Source organism: Furipterus horrens, unplaced genomic scaffold, assembly GCF_987537825.1.
Source record: "Furipterus horrens unplaced genomic scaffold, mFurHor1.1.pri manual_scaffold_2, whole genome shotgun sequence".
Lineage (NCBI taxonomy): Eukaryota > Metazoa > Chordata > Mammalia > Chiroptera > Furipteridae > Furipterus > Furipterus horrens.
The window spans coordinates 19,987,582-20,009,164 of NW_028327172.1; the positions used below are offsets into that span (position 1 = coordinate 19,987,582).

At 44.8% G+C, this 21,583-nt stretch overlaps 1 protein-coding gene across 1 annotated transcript in view; it reads left to right on the forward strand.

Moving 5' to 3' along the window:
* PAMR1 (peptidase domain containing associated with muscle regeneration 1) overlaps positions 1–21,583 on the forward strand; it is a 62,307-nt gene that overhangs the window by 26,424 nt on the left and 14,300 nt on the right. Inside the window, exons 4-6 of the mRNA XM_090262645.1 lie at positions 8,333–8,447; positions 12,255–12,472; positions 15,861–15,968. Coding sequence (XP_090118771.1) covers positions 8,333–8,447; positions 12,255–12,472; positions 15,861–15,968 — 441 coding nt within the window. The remainder of the gene's footprint in view (positions 1–8,332; positions 8,448–12,254; positions 12,473–15,860; positions 15,969–21,583) is intronic.

Below are 21,583 nucleotides of genomic sequence, written 5' to 3' on the forward strand. Positions count from 1 at the left end.
ACCTCAGTGTAAGAGTTGGCTATATATGGTGTCTGAGTGGTTGGACTAGCGGTGGTATCCATGTGTCAGATCAAGGCTTTGTCAAGGACAGCAAAACTGGCTTATTGCTACAACAGGTTATTGCTATTAGACAAGCAGAGCAGAGAGCCCAAGTTCTCCTTCATTAACCTACCCATCCATTCAAAAAATATTTCTTGAATGGATGCCCTTAGGAGCTGGACACACAATGATAAGCAAGACAGCTGTGGTCACTGCCATCTTGGAGCTTGCAATTTAGAGAGGAGAGACAAAAATAAAGAAAAATAAATAAATAAATTGGAGTGTGGTCATCAATGCTGGGCAACAAACAGAATAATGGTCAGATTCCTATATCTCCTTCTGTGTTGGTTCAGTTATGCTCGTTCAGTTCCATTATGTTTGCTTTGAAAGCAGTGTGTGTTATCTGGCCACAGTCACAGCATGTGTAGAGCATTTCTGTAGAGCATTTCTGTGGAGCACTGGGTTGGTCGCCAGGGGAAACAATGAGCCCTGGACACGTTTACAATCCATCTATGGGAACAGGGCTTGACCACAAGAAAACATCAATGTGATGTTATGATGTTATTAAGTTCTTATCACCTATACCTCATATTGGCATTAATGTGAGGGGGATTCAAAGGAGGAAGTAATTTATTTCACTTTTTGTGGATTGTGCTGGGTGCTGCCTGCCTGCGTTAAGGGCACTTAACACACTTGTGGTCTGCTAGGCTACAGCTCAGGGCTGGAACCCCATGGCAGTGCAAGCTTTTACCCAGTAGATGGCGCCCAAGTGATCCTTTCAGACCGTTTTATCCTGAAGGCAGGCTTCCTGCTGAACGGCATCTGTAGGCCCTGGCATTTTTTCCTTGGAGGCCATATAGAATCTTAGAAGGAAGGAGAAGTAACAGGCATGTGTCAGAAAGACTATTTTATATTTGAGGTATAGAGCATTCATATTGAGACCCGACCAGACATTATAACACCTTTATTTGCTCATGTCTTTGACAATGTTTATGTAATTAGTATCAACCCAACTTATGACAAAGGACCTGAAGTCACTGAGCCCAGGAAAAGACTGTATTCACCTCTTTCTTCCTAGGAAAGAATGGTTTAGTAAGCTCAGAATATGCAGGTTAGGGAAAGGAGCTGATGCTTGTTTTCTTTTCCCCAACTTTTATTTTGAAAATTTTCAAATCTACAGAGAACTGATAGAATCATCCATTCGTATACCTTTCACCTGGATTCACCAGTGAACATTTTCCCACATCTCAGTTTCTCTATTTTACTGCACTATAAACTGATAATGTATTATTTCCCATGTTTCATTATGTTATCATCATTTTTCTTTTCGATGCTAAAATTGCCCCAGAATTGGCCAGGGAAGCCCCTACAAGGTGCCTCTACTGCGTCATTCTTTAAGCACATCCTAGCTTTCTGGTCGTGGAACCAGCCATTTCTCCACGAATCCTAGTTCCTTTTGTGGGGAGAGGCATTTAGGAACCGCAGTCTGTGTGCTGGCTCCAAGAGGGGCTGATATCTAAAGTCAAAATTAAGCCTTCCTCTCAACACTTCTTAAGTGGAACTACTCTGCTGACCTCCAGAGCAGAGCTTATTGAACTTGGCCCTCAGACTAAGTTCCTGAGTCACCCGAGGAGATGAACATGAGAGGGACCAAGAGCCACTCAGTATGCCACACTTGTAACTAGCATTACAGTGATCCCCTCTTCCAGGCGCTGAAGGATCTAGGGGGTATAAGAAGGTTAGGAAATCAACCCAGATAAGAGAGGATTTATGGGGAGAGATTATAGGTCCTTAATACATTTTATCTTCTTAGTCATATTTTGGATAGAGGCAGAGGAGCAGAGGAACTGGCCATAAGTCATGCCCCAAAATATTTGTGGGCTAGAATATTAGAGAGGAAGATGATTTGTGAGGTTGGTCCTTGAGCCATAACTCTGTGTGTGTGTGTGTGTGTGTGTGTGTGAGAGAGAGAGAGAGAGAGAGAGAGAGAGAGAGAGAGAGAGAGAGCTCATACAAAGCTGGGTGTCACTGATTCATGGAACTGTTCTCCTGGGAAACCAGAGAATCACCTGGACAGAGTCACTGAAAACTGGCTCATCTTGCCCTTGTCTTTGGTGTTCTGACACTTCAGGAAAGGGACAGTGCCCAGCTGAGTCTAAATTGGGGATGGTATTATGTGGTGGTTAACAATAAGGCTTGGAACCAGTGGGACCTAGATTTGAATCTACTCCTTCTGTGACTTTGGATAAAGTTACTCAATCTTTGTAAGTCTCAGCTTCCCATTGACCATATGGGGGTACTAATAGTGGCCTTCAGAGGATTTTTGTGAGGGTTAAGTGAAGCACTATCTATAAATCCTCAGAGAAGGAAAACTCTGACTCCAAAAAACCTCCGCTGCCTTGCGGCATACCTCTTCAGGGGAAAGGCTAAGGGAGTAAACCCCGACAGAAAATCCGGAGCCGGAGTCCCTAAGGCGGTTTGACGTTGTAGTCAACACCGGCAACTCCTGCGGCGCACCTGAAGCCAAGCTGTATTGACTCCGTCTTTCCCTTGGACCCTTCAGCTGCGAAGAGAGGGGGGGTCTGCTGCATGGGCAACAGCAGACCCTCCATATCACCCTGCCCAGGCTCTGTAGCTTCAGCGTCATCGCAAGATGTCGATTCAACACGGGAGGAGACAGATACGATGTCACTCCCGAGTCGGACTGCACAGCCATTCTCGGCGGTGCAGATAGACTCTTAAGAAGCTACACCATCGTCTCTCGAGACGGACGGCTGCCGACGATCTATAAATCCTTTAATATGGAGTCTGGTACATAGTAAGTACTTAATAAACAGTGGCTGCTATTCTTATTATTACTAAACCAGAGCTATAAAGTGAGCTCCTCTTTTTCTTCCTTCCTTCCTTCCTTCCTTCCTTCCTTCCTTCCTTTCTTTCTTTCTTTCTTTCTTTCTTTCTTTCTTTCTTTCTTTCTTTCTTTCTTTCTTTCTTTCTTTCCTGACTTCCTGCCTTTCTTTTTTCTTCCTTTCTTCCTTTCTTCTTTCTTGTGAAGGAAATCAGTTTAAGACCAGAGAGGATAAATAATAAACAGAATTCCTTGAGAGACAGGAAAATATATACCAGACATGAGGAGGTAATCTTTCCAGGACAAGTATTGTATGGTAAATTGCATTTTATATTTTATGTGCTGAAGCTCTTTGACTCTAGGGAGTTAATGTTTGAATCTTTGCAGAAGATTTTATGCTGTCAAAGAATGCATCAATCATTGCTTCACTTCTGCTTAGGGTATAGGACAGACCCTTTGGTATAGAGGGGAGGGGCTTTCAAAATGGTTTGACTGGGCAGATGTTTGCCTTTATCTTGCATAGCTATTCATTCAGTTAATTAATGGAGCACCAACTCAATGCATGACAGACAAGGTCCCTAATCTCAGAGAACTATGTCATGGGGGAGGCAACCAGTTACATAAAACAATCATTATAAAGTATCAAATTGATTGGGATTGTAAGATGAATCACAGTGTGAGCTGTGGAGTCACTCCTGAATGTCTAATTGTCCCCGATGAAGACCTGTACCCCTCAGAAAAGCCATCGCTTAGCACTTATTATGAACCAGGCATTGTTCTCTGTACCTTCATGCGCAAACTCATTAATTCTTATCGAAGCCATTTTACAGGTGTAGGCACTTTGTCTTAGAGGGGTAAGTAACTGTCCCGCTGTCGTGCAGCTTGTCAGTGGCAGAGCCAAGATGCCAATTCAGAGGCTGAGCCCCAGAGCCCAATCTCTCACCCTCCACACCAGTGGTCCGCATCGTTTACGGCACCAGGGACCAGTTTTGTGGAGGCTGGGAGCCGGGGAGGGATGACAGCAGGTGGAGCTCAGGCAGTAAAACCTGTGAAGCTTACCTCCTGCTGTGCAGCCTGGTTCCTACCAGGCCACGGACTGGTTTCCATTTATTGAGCAATTTTTATGTACCAGGCTCTGTGTGTCTATCTCATTTAATCCTTAGATCAAACAAATAAGAAAATAACAAGAACAACAGGGTAGTAGGTGCTACTATTATTCTCATTTCCAAATGAGGAAGCCCCTCGGCTTCGAAAAGCTGGAGAGCTTGTCTGGGCTGCGCAGGCTGCCCCTAAACCACTGAGTCCTAACTCCCAGAGGCATCTTTGAAGGAGCGAGGAAAATGCAAATACCTCTCTATGTCTGAGTGCTTTTCTTAGTACTTTTTTTTCTTAAGAGGAAAGATGACAAAGAATAAAAAAGAAAACCCAGCCACTTCTCAAAAGGATGTTGTGTGTCTCTCCTGCCCGCCCCCCAAACCATGCTGGAGATAACAAGACTTTCGTCTGAGTGCTGGGGGTGTTCGTTTTTGTTGGTAACCTTCCAGCTCTCTTACTAGTTTAGAAACTAATAAGATCTCCTTTCAGCTCTGTAGAAGCGGGGTCTACCCAGCTATCTCTCCTGTTTTGGTTTCTAGCAACAGGGAAGGGTGGGTGGGTGGGTTGGAGATGAGTCCAGGATTTGAGAGCCCAGGGGACAGTCTGGTTTTGCTGGCAAATTCCCTACACACACACACACACACACACACACACACCCCTTCTTCTCCTTCCCCCTCCCTCTCCTCCTCTTCCTCTGCAGCAAGACATTGTCAGGAAATCGGAGCACGTCTTCCGGGCCCGTTGCCTGCCCTGGCCTTTCAGACTCAGGACCACCTGCTTGGTTGGCCAGCAGTACTTCCTTGGCGGGGACACTTCGCTGTGTTCACTGTTCTGCCCTAGACAGAGAGGTGCAGTTAGCACCCTGCACCCAGGCCCGCCAACTCGCCTAGTAGGGACAGAAGTGGAAAGAGGGCTGAAGGAGTCCCTTGATGTGGGGTGGGAGCAGGGTTCCTTCCTCCTCTCTCCTGTGCCTAATACCCTTCCCCAAGCACATTTCTGAGAAGTGGCCTCTTTGTCTCTGGTTGGTTGGCACTTGTCCCCCATCTTGGTGTCGACTCTGCCCTCCCTCCTGAGTGAGAAAGAAAACGTCATGGCGCATAACAGAGATGCTGCATGTGTTTTGGAATCTTGGCTCCTTCTAAAGGGCAGCCCCTGGGAATACAGGAGCAAGTGGCCTAGCATCTTGCATGGCCAGGGGTCGGCGTCTGGGTGGGGCTGGGGGCTCCAAGCCCTCCACAGGTGGCATGAGATCCTGGGACAGGCCAATGTCTCAATAGTCTTGCCAAGGAGACCAGACCTGGGATGGGCACTTGTTCCCCCGGACATAAGGAGGGGCCCAGGGATATTGCTGTCTGATTCCAGCTTCTGTATATGGAGAAGAAACATTTGCTGCTGGTTCTAACTTGGGGTCTCTGCAGCAGGTTTGTTGTGGGAGCTGAGATTTAACACCTTGCTGGCTGGGAAGCTTCCAGCCCCAAGGGATGGAGGCTGTGCAGGAAGATTTTCTTTTTAGTCCCTCACACCCAATGTGTCATTTCCGTAGCTGGGCAGCAGATGGGCTGATGGGGGCGATGAGGAGTGTGAGGTGTGCAAGAAGGAGGGATGTGCTCTCCAAAAAAAGGAGAGGGGTGGTGAAGAATCAGTGATCTTTGGGGGGAGGGGGCAGAAATATCCTGCTGCTTCAAAATGGAGTGGGAGAGGGCTATATGAGAAAGTCCTGAAGACAATTTAAGGTACCAGCCAAGACCTAGCATTGGTACTTGACTGATTTCAGTTCAAGTGCCTGCTCTGTCACTGACTAACATTTACTGATTTTTCTGCTGAGGGCTTTTTGTGCATAATCTAATTCAAGTCTCACAAAACCTTATGAAGTAGGTGCCAGTTTATTCCTGTTTGACTGAAGTTTACTGAGGTTCTGAGGGATGAAGTAACTTGCCAAGGCCGCACAGCCAGTGAAGATAAAGCTGAGTCTGAGACCAAGGACAGTAGGATGCTGAAGTCTTTATTTTTAACCAAGGCTTTATAGTTGAAACAGTGATTTACAGTCTTCTGACTTTCTGGTCATCTGGCCTTGGGGAAATCACATAATCTCTCCCATCCTTAGTGTTCTGCATTTGGGAAATGGGAAGATGAAAGTTGTTCTCCTCAGTTTCTCATGGTGATTAAATAAGAGAATGTTTATTACTTTTTAATCTAGTGCCTGACCTATCATGATATCATCATTTATTCATCTGATGCCCATTTATTCCAGGTACCATTCTAGGTGTACAAGCTAGAAGAGGTCCCAGCTCAACCAAATGGAATAAACAAATAAGCTAGATAATTTCAAATAGTGATACATGTTATGACAAAAACAAAATATAGTAATGACAATGACCATAGCTACATGCACGTCTATTTTAGCTGAGTGGTCAAGGAAGGCCTCTTTGGAGAAGTGGCAGTTGGGGCTAATTTCCTAAGGCAGGAGATGAGGAGGAAGATTCACCTTTGAGGTGAAGGGGACAATAAGTACAAGGCCCAGAGTTGGGAACAGAGAGGAGGCCAGTGTAACGAGCAATGTGAGCAGGGAGGTGAGTGGCAATGGAGACCAGTCAGAAGATAAGTCTGGGCAGTCAATGAGGCAGAGTTGTGAACATCGTAGGAGGATATTTGCATAGTGGGCAGCCTTCAGCAGGTTGAATCAAGAGAGTCATGTGATCTCAGTTATTTGTTTAAAAGTTGGCTTTGCCTGCTATGGGCAGAATCAAATGTTGGGGGACAAGGATGGGTGCAAGGAAACCAGGGCGGGGTGGGGGGTGCTGAGATTGAAGACAGGGAGGAGTCCAGGCCTAGACATGAGTACCAAATGGAGCGTGGCAGATGATGCTCCCATTGGTGAAGCAGGATAGTAGCAATAATAAAAATCCTATAAAGAAATAACACGTGCAAACCTGGCAGTAACAAGCCCCAGACCTCACAGCTTGTCAAAAGTAGAGTTTGGGCTCTTTTTCTAACACTGTAGGAATATTAATGCTCTCATCTTGCCATGGAGCAGTGTCCACTGATACTAATTCTTTTTAACAATGGGAATTTATACTTTGGGGGGACTTGTTGAATATAATTGCATATCCACAGTTTATGATGTCAGACTGGATTTCTGTATGAAACAGGGATAAATGTTTTCTGAAAAGAGGCAGATAGTAACTATTTTCATTTTTGTTGGTCATATTGTCTACTCAATTATCCTTTTATTAGCTTGAAGCAACCATTGACAATGCATGAAAGAATGAGCATGGCTGTGTTCCAATAAAACTTTATTTACAAGAACAGTCAGTGGGTAGGTTTTGGCCCATGGATCATAGATTGCCAACTGTCATAGAAAATATTTATTTACACAACCCAGACACATTTTTAAAATGAAACCAACTCAAGACATTTTTTCCAAATTCTTTTGTAGAACTATGGTACATCTTATACAACTGTGCTTTAATATGTTATATAAAATTTAATATGATATAATTTAATGATGACTCACTCCAGTGGTTTTCAGATCTTAGTGATTCCTTGTAGGTAACTCGGGAATGGAGTGATAGTGAGGGTGAATGGCTGTCAATCTCTGCTTCTGTTTAACCAAGAGCCCTGCTCAAGTCCATGTTTTAACTGGTGGTCTTCATAAGACTTTGAGAAAAAGGGGTTGGAAGCTAGAAAAAAATGGAAACCTACTAATCCAGTCCAACTGGCTGGAGATTGTATCCACTCTCCAGTATAATGCATTAGAGAGGCCTTTATTACACAGTTGTTCATAGAACAAATAGATTTTCCAACTGGATGGAGGGGGGTCAGAAAAGAGTTGCATTGGGGTTACATGTGTGGGGTAGAGAATGTGCAGGGAACACAGGCCAAATGGTCTCATGTATGTATAGACTCTGGAGAAAAGCCACAAGGTCCTATACATTGCCGTGGGGAAGGTCTACTTTCTGAGCTAGAGACAACAGGGAGAGACAGCAGGCTGGCATATGACAGTTCTGGAGAAGGAGGACGACAGAATGACTTCTTTATTGTTGGACACAGTTAGGTTTGAATCTCTACTCTGTCACTCAGTACCTAGTCTAGTTATTTATTGAACTCCTTCGTTATCCATTTTCCCAGCTAGAAAATTGGAACAATACCACTTCCCTTCTCAAGCTGTTGGGTGGATTAAATGAATTAACCTACACACTTGACTAGCACATGGCTAGATGCTTCAGAAATAGTAATTTCCTCCTCTGTTCTGTTCTCAGGTTGTGGGATGTGCTCAAAGGCTATTTATTTGACATCTTCTTCCATCTCTTTCCTGTTGACTCAAATGTCCATACCCCAATCTTCTCTTCTCAGGATGTGGCCAGGTTCTGCGAGCCTCAAAGGGTCAGATTTTCTTGGAGAGCTACCCTCTAAATGCTCACTGCGAATGGACCATTCATGCCAAACCAGGATTTATCATCCAGCTAAGGTAAGGGGCTAGGGTCAGAATCAGGGAGTCTGAGGTTATAATCAAACAGAGTAACAGGACCAAGGGCCCTGGATCCTAGTGACCCAGGGGGCTAACCATCAGCACTTTATCCTTAAAAGCAGGAAGTTTATATCAGAGCCGTTTCCTTTACCTCTCTTTGTTTCAGTGGGATAAGGCCTGCTCAGAACTAAGGCTAATCAAATGCTTGTCATTCCTCCCACTGTAACACTGGGGGTCCACTGATGTTGACCCAAGGGTAATACAACAAATCAAGGTACCGAGAGCAATCTACTCCTGCATACATCTTTACCAAGTCTTCCTGTTCACCCAGCACTGTGCTGGGTTTCATGGGAGGGAAGTGAAGAACTAAAAGGCACAGGACTGACTTTCATGGAATTTATACGCTAGATTGGGGTGCATGCTTGTCACAGGTCCTCTCATGGATGTTCTCAGAAAACAACAACTACCCCTGCAGCCAATTAACCAGTTCTCTCACATGGGTGGAAGATAAGTTGTTTCTTCTCTGGAGCTTTGGGGTCCACACAGATGTTTAATTTATGCCCTAGTCCAAAGTGTAGACCTGGCTTTATTATAACTATAGGTGAGTAGTACAGGAGAGTCCTGTTTGGTGTGAGCTGTTCACTGCTGCATCTTAGTGCCTGGAAGAGTACATGGTTCACACCGGAAGGTGCTTGATAGATACAGTTGTTGCATGAATAAATGTTGAAGGAACTGCTCTCTGCCTCCGGTGTATCTCTTTCTTGGCAAACACCTCTCCTATTCCTTGCTAGGCAAGCAGAGTGGCCCACTGACCCTCGGTATTTCTAGACACATTGTCCACTTAGCTCCTCCCTTTTCTAACCAGTGAGGAGGCTGGTGGGGATGAAAATCTCTAATCATCTAGGGCACGGGCTTCTAATATATATTTTCTAGATAGATCAATGCACCCAGTGGTTGCCCGTTTCCAGTTGGCTCCTCAAATGACTCTTTATCCTGTGGGACGGGTGACACTCCACCCCACATTGGAAGGACCCAGCAAAACAGGTCCCCTTCTTAATTCTCCTCATCAAAACTGGCCCTCGGTAGCTGGTGTCTCCACTCCATGAAGACGTGGGGTTGGGAGTGGGGCTCATGAATTGGCCTTTTGTGAGAGAAGGTCAGCTCAAGGTGCAAGTGAGGGGCCATACTGTTCTGCTTAAAGGGATCTAGGCCGGGTCAGCCAAGGGTGACAAGGGCAGGTGTTAAATGCCACATGTTAGTATTTCAGCAACTTGGGGACCAGGTCAACTGGTACCCTCAGGGGGCCCTGAAAAGCTGCTTCAAGATCCAGCATACAAAATAAAATCCTCCCTCAAACAAAGACCAAAAATAGTGGAGGGATTGAGAAGCACCTCACCTGCCTAGAAAAGGGTCTTTGGGAGACTTGGAAATAGAATTCTTTCTCTCTAGTCAAACCTGGACCTGCTGGCCAGGGACACAGTAATAATGGAAATACTTTGAAGTATATATAAATAATCAGCCCAAATGCTGCGCAGTCATCCCTGATGCCTCCTATCTATCACCTACCACATCCAGGCCACCTAACACACTTTTTTCTTAGCTGTAATATAATCTCAAGTCCATTCCCATCTGTCTCTACTGCTCCTGTCTTACTTCATACCTCCACCGACTCTCACTGGGATTCTCTTGTGGCCTCCTATTTGACTTCGCCGCTTCCACTCTTGCCAGCTCTAAGTGACTAGAGTGATCCTTTGAAATCCTATATCCAGTCATCATTTTGTTGCTGGAACCTTCCAGGGCCTTCCTATGAAGCTTGGAGTAAAGTCTGAACAGTATCTGGCTCCTGTTGTCCTTTTGCTGGACCTCAGTTAATACCACTCTCCTTAACTGACCGCCTTGCAGCTTCCCTGACCTTCTTTCAGTTCCTCAAACATGCCAAGCTCATTGCTGTCTCAGGGCCTTTGCACTTACAGACTCCTCTGTCTGGACTGCTCTTCCCCATGACCTTCACGTAACAGGCACAATTCTATCGTCTTAAGTATCTGCCCTGATACCATGTCTGCAGAGACATCTTCCTTGACCACGTTGTGTAAAAAGCTTACCCTCCCCAGTCACCTTTTATACACTTACCCGGTTTATTTTTTTCACAGCACTTAATATTCTCAGCAGTTACTGTGTTTTCTGGTTTCCTTGCTTATTGTCTGTCCCTCAAGTCAGGTCTCATCTCCATGAAGGCAGGCACTGTGTTTGGTTGAGTCACTTTCAGCACCTAGAACAGCGTCTGACATGGAGCAAGCCTGCCACAAATGTGTTGCAAAGTGAACAAATGAATGAATGTGTGAATGTAAAATACAAGGTGTAATGCCTCATAGTTTACTTTCATAAAAAGCTTGCATCTCTGTGGGATGATGGCCTTGTCCCCGCTCTCCTCTTTGCAGACAAAGATATTAAAGCCCAGAGAAGGAAGCGGTGGCTCAAGGCGCGCAGTGAGTTAGGATCTGGATGAGAAGCCAGGTCCTTAGATGTCAGTCAAAGTATAATTGATAGGACTTACCCTCCCTTAGAGATGGTATGTGTTAAAAAAAATATTGTAAAATGAGCACGGAGGGTGCTTAGTTATTTGGTTTCTTTTTAGAAAAACCTTTAAGAGCATTTAAAATGTACGGATTGCCACTGTGTTTCGGTGTTCTCTAATTTTCTGGCACTTGAGGTTTTTACCCAAAGTGGTAGTCCCAGCTTTTCAGGTGCCAGTTCTGAGCTTGTCTGTCTATTCTTCTCCAGCTTGTGAGGGAGAAGATACAGATGTACCTTTTGTGAACCTGAGTTGCAGTCATTCCCTTGGGAGTCTTTTGAGAAATATCTTTTCCTCTCTCGTTCCTACATGTGGCTGCCTCTTTTCTTATTTCTTAGAAATGGGAGCTTAGGGTCATTTCTGCTATTTTGATCTGGTGTATCCCAGTATTTTCAAACTCACAACCCCTTTTAGGTAACCGCAGAGACATCAGATCTCCCTCAGTTCTGAAGTTCTGGTATTCTCTATTCTTTGGGGCAAGAATTATTGTTACCAAGAGCATAATTTCCTTCTGACCTTTTTATCTAACAGAAGAGTGAAGAGAGCTTTTTCCTTTACTTAGTCTTACAAGACAACTTGTAGTTTTTTCATTCTCCAATTATAAAATTACAATGTAGTATCTATTCAGCCACCTACTGGACAATATCTGCTTTGTACCTCTGTATGCCAGCACTGAGTTAGGCACAGTGGAATGAGGCAGATAGTCCACTCTGCCCTCAAGGAATCTGCAGTCCAGTGGAGGAGACAAGGATGTGCATGTGCGCACACACACACAGTCATACAGTCAATAAGATAAAAATGAGAAATGAAAATTTGTGTACACGTTATGAAGAAAACCAGAGATTTCCTATGGAAACAGCTGTCAGGGAAGTCTCTTTGAGGAGGGACTATTTCAGCTGAGACCTGAGATAAGAAGGACCTAGCCTTGCAGACTGGGAAGAGAAGGGCCCTGAAGGGGAAGCCAGCATGGGCAAAGGTCCCATGAGTGGATTAGGACACCCCTTCACCTAGGCATGCTCTGCGTGTGCACACACATGCACACAGTATATACACACACACCACCCACTAAAAAAAATCATCTGACTTCGAGCCCTCCAGTTCCAGTTTCCTATTAGGTCAGGCCAGTAGCACCAAATTTCCAGAGGCCCGTTCATCATTTGGACTTGAACTTGCCCAGACATCTCAAGGCTATCTGGGGCCCCCTTGTGTCCTACTGTCACCTTCTCTGCCCACAGGTTTGTCATGCTGAGCCTGGAGTTTGACTACATGTGCCAGTACGACTATGTTGAGGTCCGTGACGGGGACAACAGCGATGGCCAGATCATCAAGCGCTTCTGTGGCAATGAGCGGCCAGCTCCCATCAGAAGCACGGGCTCCTCCCTCCATATCCTCTTCCATTCAGATGGCTCCAAGAATTTCGATGGCTTCCATGTCATTTTTGAGGAAATCACAGGTGAGTGCCATGGAGGCAAATGCAGCATTTGGCGACTGTGCTCCATACAAACACCTTTCGGTGTACCACTTCCCTCCCTGCTCAGCCTTGTTAACACCTAGGCTTCTCAGAAGAATGTGAACATTGAGAAGGAAAGAAATGGCAAAGTGCCTTGGTTGGGTGGCTCAGTTGGCTGGAGTCTTGTCCCACACACCAAAAGGTTGCAGGTTCAATTCCGGGTCAGGGCACATACCTAGGTTGTGGATTTGATTCCTGGTTGGGGAGCATACAGGGAGACAACCGATTGATGTTTTTCTGTCACGTAAATGTTTCTCTCTCTTTCTCTCTCCCCTCCCCTCTTTTTCCTCCCTTCCTGTCTCTCTAAAAATCAATGAACATATTCTTGGGTGAGGATTTAAAAAATCTGAGAAATGACAAGGTGTATTTCAGAAATGTTCATGAGACCCAGGATTAGAAATTATTATTATCTCCCTTGTACAGATGCTGGAGCACAGAGAGGCAGGGTAATTTGTCCAAGGTCACACAGCTATGGGGATGGAACCAGAGATTTATACACAAGCAGTTTGGCTCCAGAGTTCCAGAGTTCACACTAGGGGGCCTGTCATGGTTAAGAGCATTAGCTTTATATCTCTGGCAGATTAAGCCGAGTGACCTTGGGCAAGTTCTTCTCCTTCTCTGGGCTTCAATTTCCTAATCACTGACTAAGGGAATAATGACAGATCCCACTCCACTAAGGCTCTGAGAGACAGAAAGATGAAGAGCTGAGCATGGTGTCTGGCCCATAGGAATCACTCAACAGCTGCTGTACTCCAAGTGTGCTCCAAGCCTCCCTTTGTCCCCTATAAAATAGGTGTTAAATGTTTTAAACTACCATGGTAAATGCCACTTACTTTATGAGTAACTCTGAGCCTGACTTTGCCTTCTGCCCTGTTCATGTTAGAAAGTAGGATTTGACCAAAATGAACAGAGGGCTCAATCCTAAGGAATCATCCCAGCTCTTCTTCTTCTGGAATTTCATTGCATCAGGGTTTGCAGAATAAGCTCAGGCTTAAAGTTCTACATTTTAAGATACTAGATTTTAAAAAATTGAAATGGTACTTCGATCATTAAAGCTTCCTATGGTACATGTGATAAAGAAGTAAGTCTCAGGAAAGGAGGTGGGTGGCAGAGGCGTCTGTCTTCAGCCATGTTCTTTCAGCAAGACCCGCAGAACCCCTGCCCCCGTTTCTCCCCTGAGAATATTCATACCTGAACTCTGAGTGCCCAGCAGCTCTTCCTTATCACCTGTGTGCCTGCCTCCTTCCCAGGATGTCCTCTGGGGTGCTGTGCAGGGCCTGGGCATGGCTGCCGGTTTCAGGTGCTTTGCTGCTAGGGGCAATTGACTTGAGACTGAATCCTCGCCCCTTGGTCATACCCTATGGGCTGAGTCTGAGCATGTCACACTCAAGATACAGCTGTGGGTATTTATGTCAGTCAAAAAGAGCTTGGCCTCAAGGAAGCTAGGTCGGAACAGAGATGGCTCCCCAGCTTGTGACCCTGTGACTGAGGGGAGGGTCAGGAGGGTCTCTTTCTCCTTTGAAGTGGTCCCCTCACCCTCCACTGGAGAACACTGGGAAACACTGGTCTGCGACATCAAATAGGCAGTAGCACTTCATTCTTCAAAAACCCTGTCTGTCCACTCTACTCAAGTTATTGTTGCTGACTAAAGTCACCTCTCCAAGTTTCTTCAAAAAATTAAAACTGGACTACCTTTTGATCCTAAGAATCCTGAAATGCCAATTTAAAAGACTACATGCGTCCCTATGTTCATAGCACTATTTATAGTAGCCAAGATCTGGAAATAGCCTAAGTGCCCATTAATAGATGAGTGGATAAAAGAGCTATGGAATACTATGCAACAGTAAAAAAGAAGAAACTCTTACCTTTTGCAACAGCATGGATGGACCTGGAGGCTATTATGCTAAGTGAAATACACCAGTCAGTGGAAGACAGATATCATATGATCTCACTTATAAGTCGAATGTAATGAACAAAATAAGCTAATGAGCAAAATAGAACTAGAGGCATAGAAAATGGAACAGACTGACATCTGCGAGAGGGAAGGGGAGAGGTGGAGACTTGTTGAAAAAAAGGTGAAGGGATTAGTCAAAGAACATACATGCATGACCCATGGACAACAATGTGGGGGTTGCCTGAGGGAGAGGGTCTGGGTGGAGGGGAGCAAAGGCGGAAAAATTGGGACAACTGTAATAGCATAAACAATAAAATATTAAACTTGAAAAAAATCCTAAAATAAAAACAAACAAACAAAAAATAAAGTCACCTCCCCACCTCTGCACATCAAGTCCTGTCCTTCAGGGCTGTATCATATTTCGCCTCTTCTGCTAAACCTTTTCTCTTATGCCAAAGGGCTGTGGCTTTGCCCTCTTTTGAATACTTTGTAATAATTTTTTCTCTTTTCTGACACTAACTGAACTACGTTTCAGGTTATAGTCATTGTATACTTTTCTTCAAAATGCTTTGATCCGGTGAGTAGGTTCTTAGTTCATCTTTGTATCTCTCCAGTGTCTTACACAGAGCAGGCACCTAACACAGCCTTGTTGAACTGAGGTAATATATTTCTATATGGGGGGAAATGAATGTGGGATTGGGGGATAACAAGCAGGTAGATACTTCCCAAAGTGTTCTTTATAGAAAAAATGGTCCCCAAGACACTCTGTGAAATGCAGGCTCTTAAATGAAATAAGCTTGCAAAAGGTGGAACATTAGATGCATTCTTAGACATTTACAATGCATATTAGGGCATGGAACATTGAGAAGTTCTGCAGAAGGGAAATTGGTTAATATCATTTAACACTAGGTAGTGTTTCCCGCTCACAGGTGAGCCCAGAATTCTCACTATCTCAAGAGACTACTGTTTGCAGAATGTGTCTTTGGGAATTCTTGAGTACACTTTCAACAGTGCCCGGAAGGTTATCTTTTATGTACTTCCCTTCCCCAGGATACTGGGATCACTTGGAAAAATTATCTAAAGCTACCCAAGGCTGCTTGGGTCCCCTGGAGTTTCCATGTGAGGGAGGTGAAGGGTGCTTCTGCTTTAGTTGTGGGGTGTGCCTGTTAGTGTTGGGCTTGGACTCTTCTGCCTATCAGAGTCTTGAGCATCCTCTGGGGCCTTTGAGAACATCAGACAACATCAGCATCGCTTGACAGTTCATCAGTCCCTGTTTTCAGTATTTTCAAATAGTAGTAGCATGCATTCAATTAAAGGAGTCAAAAATTTGCAACAAGACTTTGACAGACAAGTGAAGGGCTCTGGTCAGGACCCCAGGCTCAAAGAAATGGACACACCACACAGTGGCACTAAAAGAAATTGCCTTTTCTCTTACAGCATGTTCTTCATCCCCATGTTTCCATGACGGCACTTGCCTCCTTGACCAAACTGGGTCTTACAAGTGTGCCTGCCTGGCAGGCTTCACAGGGCAGCGCTGTGAAAATCGTGAGTATGCCTGGGGCGTGGGAGTTAAAGTGTCACACGGGGCTGGCATGGAGAGGGCTTTGGGAGCTTGCTTGGTATGTTGTTTCTTGGAGTCTGGGATGGTCTGTCCACGTAGCATGGATGTTCCCATTGAGTGGGTCTCAAGAAGGCTGGGCTGTCTCTGAATCGGGATGTCTGGAGCCACCCAGGTTTGCCCATTGACATTTCCAGCCCTCACCTGCTGCACCTATCTCACCAAAAGATATGCCTTCATTGACCCAAATAATTCAGAGCTCAAAAATGGTGTGCAAAGGGCCAATGGTTGAAGTAACTGTCATAAACTCTCCTGTGGCTCTGAATCTGACCTCCCTGTCTGTTCCGAGATCTGATTTGCCGTTGTGCCTCAGGACACTATTCCCAGACCCCAGTGCAGGGTGGCGCAGTCTGAAGCCCTGTGTTGAAGATGATAATTATGTAGGGTAACCATGAGCCCTAGCTCCCAGGGACAGTCCCAGTTGATGCATTTTGTCTGGGCATAATTATTAATAGCATGCTCTTTAATAATCAAAAGTGTCCCAGCCCTGGCCAGTATGGCTCAGTTGGTTGGACGGTCATTCTGTAGACTGAAAGGCAGTAGAGAGTGTAAGATAGAAAGAGAACATTGCTTTTCCTGAATAATCCTGGTTCCTAGCAGTTAACAGCTTAGTGGGTATCCTTCTAGACTTTTTCTATGGTGTGCAAATATAAGTTGTCTATAAGTCATTATTTTAAACCAATGGTTCTCAACTGGGGGGAAATACTGTCCCCTACTCTCACTTCCAGGGGACCTTTGACAATGTCCAGAAGTGTTGTTGATTGTCTTAATAGCAGGGAAAGGGTCCTACTGGCATGTAGTGTGTAGAGGCTAGGGGTGCTGCAAAACATCCTGTAATGCACAGGGCAGTCCCCACCACAAAGGGTTATCTAGTCCAAATGTCAGTCATGCCAAGGTTGAGGACCCCTGTTTTAAACAAAAGTGGATTAAAGCACGCATACAATTTTTTGACTTGTTTTCAGTGTCTATATCATGGACATTTTTTTTCCAGGTCAGTCCATGTTGGCCCACCTCATTTGAAAGAATAATAGCTGTGCATTACATTGTACAGATGTAGATGCAATCATATATTTATCTAGTTCCTTAAGATAAACTTGTTATCATGTTTAATTTTTTACTGTTGTGAAGAGAGCTACAATGACTGTCCAAATGTATATTTCTTGGTTCACATGTAGAGGTATTTTTGTAAGATAAATTTGTAGATGTTGAACTGTTAGTTCAAAGGGTATGAATATTTAAACTTGGGAGATCTGTTGCCAAAATGATCACTGACAACTTTTACCAGCTTTCAGAATGAGCTTTTATAAACACCGGTCCTCAAAACAAGCATTATTAGAACTTGCATTTCAGAACCTAGGGTCAACTGGGCATGCATTGATTTTCAAAGGAATCCCATGGGTCTGAGAGGAGATTTCTCTTTAGGACTTCCTGGGGTTGTAGATAAAAAACAAGAAACAACCACTGTTCAGTTGGTGAGAGGGTGTGAGAGCCCCAGATACAATATTTAAGTGCCTCTGTGTTCAGGCTTCCCCTTAAGTTGTTTCCCAAGAAAGAACAATTTTCCCCTGCTCCCAGGTGACCTTTTCTGAGAGCAAAAATAGAGGGGGGCGGGGAGTGGCTCCCCCTTCAGCACTGGAGCCAAGCCAGCCTCCTGCCAGCACCCTCAGTGACCCCAGCTTCCTTGGGCCACTATGTAAGAAACTGGGGTCCCCTTTTCCCTCTGAAGTTTCCTGTTTCTTTGTATGGTACACAAGGACAAAAATAAGTTCTTGAGTAAATGGTCAGAATCTTGTTTTGAAAAAGTGGAGAGTGAGGGATTCATTGCCCTGCTCCAATTTCCACGTTGCCTTTGTTCCTCTGGCCCAGTTGAAGATGCCTGGGTTCCCCCCTGCATCCTAATGAAGTGTGATGAAACGGGCCACATCTTGGGGCACAATGCTCACACTGCGGGCTCTGACGTGTCTTTGAACACAACAAATCGGCTTCCCAATTAAAGAGAAATGGTGAATCTGGATTCATTTGGGTTTTGGAGCATCGGAAGATTTCCCACTCATCTGTCCCAAGAGCTGGGAAGAAAAGAGCCCAGGATGAGAGGCACACTTTATACTTTAGCTTCAAAGGGCAACCCGTGCTTCTCATCAGAATGAGCTGTTAGGAACTTCGGGGTTTTCCCAGAAACACTAACACTGATGTAGTGAGCATGTGCTGAGACCCACCCCTCCACCACAATGAGCCACAGATAAATATAATATGCTGGGAGTCATGGTGGGTTCCATGCACATTGCTCTAAGATCTCTCGGCTGGGGCATTGTAAAAATAGAATTGTTTACTGGCTTTTTGTTCTAGAATCCTATCTTATCCTTAGTCTATGGAAGACAGGTGCACCTTTGCCTGTAGTGAGGTGGTGCACTCCAGGGGGAAGAACTTGGACCTGTGGTCAGAAAGAACTTGGTTTGCCTCTGAGCCTGTAGCTTACCAACCAAGTGACCTTGAACTAGTCATTTAACTCCCAAGAGCCTCCATTTCCCCATTTATACCATTCATGACAATAATACCAAATGCTTCTCAGAATGTCTGTGAGGATGGAAGGATGTGACCCACAGAAGTTACTGAGTTGAGTAATAGAAGCCATTATTTTTATTACCACTCTGGTCCCATGATGGCCACTTAAAAAGTATGGCAGAAAGCAAGGGATTCTCCAGGTCAGGGGTTAGGGCAACAGCACTAATTTCTACAAACAACATGATTATGACACATTTTCCTCAGGGTTCCTTGCAGGGTTTAAGAAGATTTTTCCACAACTTTTTAAGTGTCCTCTGTGAACTGCTCTTCCCAAATCACAGTCAGACACTTAGTATTGCTACCACTGCACCTACATACATGCAAGAAAGATCTGATTTTAAAAGGGCAGGTGGACACTACCAATGTCATTGTCATAAAGGAATCCTGGATCCCAGGAGAGGACACCCACGTTGAGCATGATGGATGGGGAGCCTCTGTAGCCAGGACAGCGCAGCAAAGGGACTGTTAGAAAGGATGAATGGATTAATGGTGGGAAGCACTGGAAAGTCCACAGCATGTTATCCAAGCATCATGTCATATGGTCAGCCTCCCTTTTTTCTCACGGGTTCTTTTTTCTTTTCTTTTTTTTTTTTTTTTTTTTTAGTAGTCACTCATTTAACATGTGGTGGACTGTATGTCATTCTCTGCTGGTCACAGAGGAGACTGGGACTCCAGAGCATCATTTATATAGTTTATTAGAGGGACAAGGCAAAAAAGAGAATAAGCAATCTGGATTGGGAGGCTGTGATGGGGTTAGGAATAATTCCCAGAAAATCCATGGTTGTTACCCACAAGCAATTGATAACTCAGAGACTTTAGGGACCAGAGGAGCCCCAGGAAGATCATCAGCTAGCAGACAGCTAATTTCTTGCACACCGCCTTCCATCTGGGCCTCCTGTCTACTCTCCCTTCCTAACATGGAAATGAGTCTCTGACATCCTTCTTGGCCTATTTAGAAGGATGCCATCCCGTTTGGATTTAGAGCTGAACAACAGAAGTTGTCACTAAGCACAGTAGAAGCTGTGGTTATCAAGCTGTTTGTTCTTCGAATTCAAGGGAAATTTTTCCTTTTTATTTGGATCATCCCTTGTTGGGAGAACCAGAGCTTACATAGACTAAGCAACATTTTAGCATTAACTCTGCTGGGCTCCATGGGCCTGTGGCCTCTTAACCAAAGCATTGCTACATCTCATTAAGGGAAGATGCTTGGGGGTCAGCATATAAGGGGTGCATCTTGCTAGTCAGCAATTATGTCAGCGATGGCAGCATTCCAGCCAAATAACAAGAGGACAGATGATAAACTCTCCCACCTGACTGCTTCCAAGAGGTCAGGATAGAGCACCCATCAGTGCAGAAAGGGCCAGGCCCACCACTCTTTTATTAACAATGTGCTTCCACTTGCCTGCTTCTTCTGAAGGCCTTCTTGGCTTTTTCTTTGGCAGATGAGGTCACTGAGGCAGGACTTAATGCAGGAGGCAGATTTTATTTTGGCTCTGGATTAAGAGCGAATTCATTGTTACTGGAAAGGGCTGAATGCCCACCAAGGGAATAGGGTGCAGAGAGTATGATATGAGAGAAAAGCACAATTAACTTCTGATGGAAATAAACATCCCTGCCACCACAAACCCCAAGACTGACTCCAGCCCCTTGACAAAGGCTCTAGAGCCCCCACTTTTCCTTAAAGGCTCCTGCCTTGTGGGATATTTGCTCTTCGTCCCTCACCCTCATTTGGAAGATAAAAGCTTCCTCTTTGTAAAACATAAGGCATTCCTGTTAGCATCCAAATATTAAAAACAACAATTGGAGTTATTATTCTCTCTATTTTCGCTATCATCAGGCTCTGTGCTTTATGTGACATTGTCTTGTTTAATTGTCACAACATCCCCATGGGTTAGGTACTGTTACCCTCTCTGCTTTACAGATTCATCCAGCCAAAGCTTTTGAGTGTCTGTTAGGTACCAGAAGAAATAAAGCAGGGCTCTACCGTATATACATATATTTATATATTTTATATATAAATATAGTTTTGTGTTATTACCCACCCATACCAACTCCCCAGAGCTGACGCAGAAACCTTCTGAGATTTGGGGTGCCCCAAGAAGACTGTAACCAAGCAGATCTGCTATATAGAGGACAGCAAAGTTTCTAGCAGTTACCTAGGTTGCCATCTCTACCAAGTGAGGATGTGTCAGGGTGATTTTGAACCAAAGTAAAATGACCAGGAGTTTCTGAAGATTTTTCAGGTTGGCCTGTCTCTCAGGCATAGGCAGCTTCAACTGTTTCATGAACTAGGCCATCCAAACACCAGGAAAGTGGTATCCGAAAGGTGCAGTGTCCCGGGAGCCAAGGACAATGCTGATTAAGATCAAACAGCCGACCGTGAGCCTCAGCCTCCAGGTTGCTGCCGGATGAATAAATAGCAGTGTGTGCAAGCCAGGCGTAATTTCACATGGTACCGTCTCTTTCACACCCGCCCAGGGCTGGGCAACAGCAGGGGGCAGAACGCCTTCGGCTAGAAAAGGATAGAAAGGGTTTTCCGTGGCCATTACATCACCAGTTGGTGTCATTATTCCTGGTTGGGGAAGACCCTTGTGAGAGTAAACGCTAATTGGATTTGGTCCAGAGGCACCAAACTCAAATAGAAGCTGAACAGGAAAAAATGAGGATGAGAAAAAGCCCATCCAGTGGGTTGGTCTTGTGATAAATCAGGTTTGCAGACTGAACAAAGCCCCAGTGGGGAAAGTTAATGCCTTTTCCAAACACAACTGAAGTCCTGTCACAATTTGTTTCCTTGATTTTGGTGATGAGTGGGAGTGGGTGGACACCGGGAGCCTGTGAAGAATTGAGAGTCACATGCCTCTGGCTCCGAGCTTCTAACCAGCTAGATAGTGGGGTAATGAATTTTGTTGACTCGATCTGTTTTCCTTGCTGAAGTTCTCAGATAACCTTATAGCTCTGACATGTAAATCCTATTAAAGAG